This window comes from Limulus polyphemus, unplaced genomic scaffold, assembly GCF_000517525.1.
Source record: "Limulus polyphemus unplaced genomic scaffold, Limulus_polyphemus-2.1.2 Scaffold3128, whole genome shotgun sequence".
In the NCBI taxonomy this organism is placed as follows: Eukaryota; Metazoa; Arthropoda; class Merostomata; order Xiphosura; family Limulidae; genus Limulus; species Limulus polyphemus.
Genome location: NW_013668738.1, coordinates 13717 through 20257, shown reverse-complemented (window position 1 = coordinate 20257; position 6541 = coordinate 13717). Strand labels below are relative to the sequence as shown.

At 36.2% G+C, this 6541-nt stretch overlaps 1 protein-coding gene across 1 annotated transcript in view; it reads left to right on the top strand.

The window, feature by feature from the left end:
* Positions 1 to 698: 698 nt before the first annotated feature.
* The window catches only part of LOC106468713 (RNA-binding protein Musashi homolog Rbp6-like), a gene marked incomplete at its 3' end in the record, with an annotated part of 17127 nt that continues 11284 nt past the window's right edge, over positions 699 to 6541 (top strand). The window contains exons 1-3 of the mRNA XM_013929158.2: positions 699 to 904; positions 1113 to 1153; positions 1343 to 1424. Coding sequence (XP_013784612.2) covers positions 843 to 904; positions 1113 to 1153; positions 1343 to 1424 — 185 coding nt within the window. The remainder of the gene's footprint in view (positions 905 to 1112; positions 1154 to 1342; positions 1425 to 6541) is intronic.

The following is a 6541-nucleotide window of genomic DNA, read 5'->3' as shown; positions in this document are numbered from 1 at the left end:
GACCAAGATTCGCGTAACCGTGGACGTTGACATCGCCAAATCAAGACTTGCGTAACCGTGGTTTTTGACATCGTTGAATCAAGTTTTGAGTAACCATGGATGCTGACATAGTAGAATCAACATTCCGTGTAACCGTGGACGTTGACATCGCCAAATCAAGACTTGCGTAACCGTGATTTTTGACATCGTAAAATCAAGATTCGCGTAACCGTGGATCTTGACATCGCCAAATCAAGATTTGCGTAACTGTGATTTTTGACATCGTAGAATCAAGACTTCCGTAACCGTGAATGTGGACATCGTAGAATCAAGACTTGCGTCTCAGATGTGCAAGTAAAGTGTATAAAGAGTTCGTCAATGGTTTGAGATCCAATAGAAAGTCGACTTTTTTCTATTGATCGATTATTGATCAGTCAAGAAACGTTTTTAGTTTAAAGTATTTAACATGATTAAGAAGGTCCAAAATAACTGAATATCGCAAAATGTGGCCCAATTGCTCAGAAATTCGAAGTTGATATAGTTAAAAATTAATTCACCTGGTGGCGCTAGCTTGGCTTATACGCTTGCCGCGGTGAGGCGTGCCGCTGATGATGAGCTCAAAATGACGTCAATGAAAAGTGTTCTCAACCCAGACGTCAGCAAAACGACCAATGAGGTCCCGTGGGCCATTGTCAATCAGATTGCGTTCTGTGGCTGCCGCAAGGACCATAGCCGTCCTCCCACTATGGTCCATAGTCTCAGCGTGCAGTGTTACTTTACCACTGCAGTCATCTCACGTGCTTAGCCCAACGCTGCAGTGTGTTTAGTAGAGTAGCCGTAGTTTTCAGTATATTGTAGGTAGTATGGAGACCGACAGCCAACAGAGCAATTCCGTTAGCCCTAACGACGTGTCTCAGGACCCCGGGTAGGTTTCCGCCGTGAGGGTGATGTTTTCCCGCCGACCGAGTTCGGTTCTCGGTCCTGTTTTTACGTATATGGTCGTATTAACCGCCATGTGTTAGATGACTTTTTTTTTTTTTTATCTTTCTGTGTTCATTCAGTGCCGAGATCTTTGAAGCTTTAATGGATTTATGTAAAGTCGGGGTTTAATCTCCTATCCTTCTCTCTTTCAGAAAAATGTTTATCGGTGGATTAAGCTGGCAAACAGCGCCAGGTTAGTGTTTTCCTCTTTTTTGTCTGTCTTTCTTTCTTTTCCTTACACACGTTTACAACAAACATTTTATTCATATGACATTATCTCTAGTTACAAATTCCTTAGTTGTTAGTTGGACTTTTCTAAGTAAACCGGGGTATTCTGTTCCGGCTGATCATTTTTTCTTTGTGTGTGTGTTTTCACCTACAGAGACACTGAGGGAATATTTCGGCAAATACGGTGAGATTACCGAAGTCATGGTGATGAAGGACCCATCCACCCGAAGATCACGGTAAGGATTTCTTTTACAAGGTTTTTGTTTGTTTGTTTCTTGCAAACTAAATCCCATTTATTTATTATACATCCTTCCTTTAGGTAAAGTTAATTGATGATAAAAAAGAAATTATCGTGAGAAAAACCCACTCACTGCAAGAGCCTTGGTCACCACGTGGTTTAATTTCCCCCCCTTTGACCTCGAGTCTCACCAGACAGGTATCCCACGACATGTCGAAAAGAAAACAAATTATTCCCCTAGGGATTATTATTTATTTCTTTTAAGACACTAATACTCCGTAGTTTATCTTTCTCTTCTTTTATGTTTTTTTTTTAACTAATCTGGTGTGGATAATTATGCCCGAAGAAAGCAGATTAACCCAGGAATAGTTGTGATTTGATGGTGTAGGCTTAATGCATAGTGTTACAGATCGAAGTCCTCTGAGCGTTCCTCGCGCATTGATTTCCCTGCCAAGCCGTGGTGGTGGGATCGGTCGACTTCTTCCCCAGTAAATCGAATGTTCTGAGCGTGAGTTGCCTGAGAGACGCGTACCGTACTTGTCGCATGTGTTCACTTCTCCGCCAAGTCCATCATCTGCAGGGCGAAGTTCACGCAAGAAGCTTTGTACCAGAGGGACTCTGAAAGGCTCTGACAACTGAAAGGTAGACAGGGTTTATTCTAAACAAGTATATGGGGTGGGTAGAAAAAAAATACTAGTTTCAGCGCCGACCTGATTTTCTTCCATTTCACTAGTTGTTTTATCACATACATGTACAGAATTGGAAATGTGTTCGATATTAATGTGTAAGCCTAACGCGCCGTGCAAGTTGACTAGAATACTCAGCCGTGTTTTCATTCATGAGAATAATCCCCTGAGAAAAATTGATTCCCAATTTTTTTCAAATCTTAAACTTTGCATTTTTTATATCTTTGGCATATTTTACCGTAGAGACGAACTTTCTAAATTGGAAAACATATGTGTATATATATATATATATATCATTAATCTTCCCCAGTGCCGAAAGAGTTAGGCCTGAAATATACATTGTTTTGTTGTGGTATTTATCAAAGGTTTTTGTCGTCGTAACGGTGGTTTAGTCCAAACCTAAATTTCGCGTAAAAACGCGCTAGGTTAAATAGTTTGATAATTATTTTTTTAATCATGAGCTTAACAAAGCTAATTCTTGTCATATAAATTTATATATATAGGTATGTATATATTTATAAATATCGCAATACCGTTAGCGGTCCTGGTTCTCAACTGCATTGCGATATTTAACTCATTATTGTTTTATAGTGCTGATTTAATCGCCTATAAACAATTAATATACTCAATAGTGTGTAAGATATTTATTTCTTTATATATATTAATATATATATCTGTGTATGTTCGTTAAACCTTCGTATAAGTAAAGAAATCACGTGCCTCGTGTGTGTTTGACTCAGTTTTTCTGCTGTATTTTAGCCTCGTTCATATTTACTTTAGACATATAACTCGTACTTTACGACCAATCATAATATTTTATTAATAGTAGACTTCAGTCTTTTCCATGTGAAAGACTCGGGACTCTAATAACACTACAGCCAAATTGTGGAAGGCATAATTACAGTGTAAGAAAATAAACCCTGTAGCTACTTTTTCCCAAGTAACACAATAATACTCTGAATGTGCTCTACCATCTTAATCTAGAAGTTGCAGTATTGTTTTATAGACGTTCTCAAAACGTGCAGCAGTAATTCCAGTGGAGAAAAAAAAAAACGTTACGTGTAGCTATACTTGTGATGTCAATCGCCTGAAATGTAGTTTTATTAAAACTAAGAGTTTTAGTGGACAAAAAAAAAGTGATACAGATATTTAAACTGTAACTATTTGATAAAGGCGTAAAGTGAAATTTCAAAATATACGTCAGATGGCGTAGTTAAATGTACGTTATAACGGCGTAACTATAAAAGTTGTTGTTACAACGGCATAACTGAGTGTCCATGTACGACGGCGTAACTATAGGTACCAGGTATAATGGCGTTATTAATAAAGTTACATGTTATAAAGATATATCTAAATTTTTATGTTTGACGAGGAAGCTAAAGTACATATTATAACGGCGTAACTATAGGTACCAGGTATAATGGCGTTATTAATAAAGTTACATGTTATAAAGATATATCTAAAATTTTATGTTAGACGAGGAAGCTAAAGTACATATTATAACGGCGTAACTAAAATGTTATGTTAGACGGGGTAACAAAGTGTGAATAACGTGCGTAAAAGCTATGCTCAAACTTCTTGAGAATCTTAGTGTTATGTAAACGGTACATGTGGTACATTTAAAACTCACAATAATCTTAGTATTATGTAAACGGTACATTTAACACTCACAATAATCTTAGTATTATGTAAACGGTACATTTAAAACTCACAATAATCTTAGTATTATGTAAACGGTACATTTAACACTCACAATAATCTTAGTATTATGTAAACGGTACATTTAAAACTCACAATAATCTTAGTATTATGTAAACAGTACATTTAACACTCACAATAATCTTAGTATTATGTAAACGGTACATTTAACACTCACAATAATCTTAGTGTTATGTAAACGGTACATTTAACACTCACAATAATCTTAGTGTTATGTAAACGGTACATTTAACACTCACAATAATCTTAGTGTTATGTAAACAGTACATGTAACACTCACAATAATCTTAGTATTATGTAAACAGTACATTTAACACTCACAATAATCTTAGTATTATGTAAACATTACATTTAACACTCACAATAATCTTAGTGTTATGTAAACGGTACATTTAACACTCAAAATAATCCTAGTATTATGTAAACGGTACATTTAACACTCACACTGATCTTAGTATTTTGATCATAGGAGAATAATAAAATCATATAGAATATTCATAGATAGTTGATAGGTATTATAGTTTGTGTCCTCACCCCAAATCTATACTCTCTCCTCATGAGCAAATATTACCCAACTTATTTGTAGATTCTCTTCTGGCCGAAACTTCCTGAAGTGCCCCCCCCCCAAAGGTCTCAGCGGTAAAACTTGAAGTGGTAAAACCGTGTTTCAATTCCCGTGGTGAGCACAACACAGATAAGCCCATTGTGCAACAACTTGGCGCTTAACCAAAAAAAAAAACTTCCTAAAAGTTGTATGCCGAAAGAAAAAAACACACAACCTTATTTTACACACTGTATTCATATAAATCCTGCTTACATCCAAGCGAACATCTATGGATGATGTAACCAGGAAACAAGTTCTCTTTGGTAGCAGTACACAGGAAGACGTCTATACAGTAACTGATGGTCTGTTTATTACGTACCTCATTCCCGAATCACGTACTGACTTCCAAATCTAGAACGGAGCTAGCTATAAATAATTTATTTAACAATAAAATATTTCTTTATCAATATATCCTCTAACTCCAATATCTAGGGCTCTTCTATTCACGTAACACAAAGGTTGAGTACGTTACATTAAAATCATCTTTAACCTCATCATGCCGTTACAGTCCATATAGTCACGTCCGGTCATGCTCTAGCTGATGAATGTGCATCCTAACAACAATCCTGCATCGAAGTTTCCATTGCAAAATAATCCTTCGTAAGGCTACCATATGTAAAACATGCTTTCCATAATAAATCTAGCGTGCTAGGACCAAGGTTTACCAGCGTTTTTTTTTTGTACATTCCGATCCCACAGAAATCTGTAGGTGACATTACCGGTATGTTTTCGTATGGAATAGTATGAATACCCATTTCATTCTCCAAATGCTTGAGGTATGCGATGATTGAACGGATAAGTCGTGGATGCAAGTTGTGTACACCAAACTTGTATCGATTTTCCAGATAAAGATCTTTCTTGACTATGTTGCATATTGTTGCCTGGGTCACGTGAACGGCTTTTGTCACTGATCTTTGTGTTCGTGGATTTGCAACTATTACAAGACCCCATCCATACTTTGCTTATCACGACTTAGGTAAGACTTATTAAATGTCTCTTTCTGGATGGTCCTGGTTCCCCAAGTTGATCCACATTCCCTGTTATCCAATGCTATTGAATATAAGAGATATTCCCAACTTAGAAATTCTAAACAAAATGTAATTCTGATACATTCCGTTCCACCGCGACTTGAGGGGTAGTGATACCGTCATGTTTTGACGGTTTAATGATGGCTTCTGTTTTCTAATCATCAAGTTCACTAAATCTTAAATGCTCTTCGTCTCTACCTCGATTAACCATCATAATGATACTAATGATACACTTCTTTAAACATGTCGTACAACTTGTCTTGGTAAATTCTCAAGTTTCATAGGAATATGTTTTATACTAGTCGACAGCCGCCTAGTAATAGAGCTAGTAATTCCTCCGTGCAAGAAGGATGTGAAACTATATACATAGACATTCTTAGGTATCGTACCCTTGAAATATAATAGGTGTTTTATCCTTTTAATAAACTAAAATGCGTAGCGAATTTTTATTTGTGCCCAGGATTAAAAACAATTTCTTTTTGATATACTGTGATTGTCATTTTAAATATAGTAATGCTTTGGGGCATTAATAATGAATTTGGGGCATAATCAGAACAATTGGGTCTTTCACTGGTGTTACTTTTAGTGAAATTACTCTCAAACCCCATCAAAGTCAATAAATGTTTAATGTGAACTATTTCATTGTGTAATATCAGGCAGGCGGCAGCACTGCCTATGTAGGGATGGCTCGGATTGTTCCTCGAAATTGTAGGTTAAATATCTCCTCAATAGGTCAATAGGACTTTACAATACTATACAGTGTTTCCCATGTAATGACTGAGTCACAAGTTCTGGTAATTGTCTGTAAATATCATAGCAAAAAGTCTGAATTTCTTGTTCTTCTTTCTTCTGCTTCTTTTTATTACATGATAACTCAAAAAACCAAAACAATGTTGTTGACCAATTTCACTGAGGTGACATAGTTTCAAACGGAGTATCTGCTTTTATAAGTATTATTAACGAGTAGTCATTTAAAAAAATCATAATTCTAGTGTAAACAATGCGTAAATCATTACCCCATGAAGTTAGCTTCCTTACATAAATTTGGTGTTCTTTTAAAAAGCTTAAGTACAGGGTG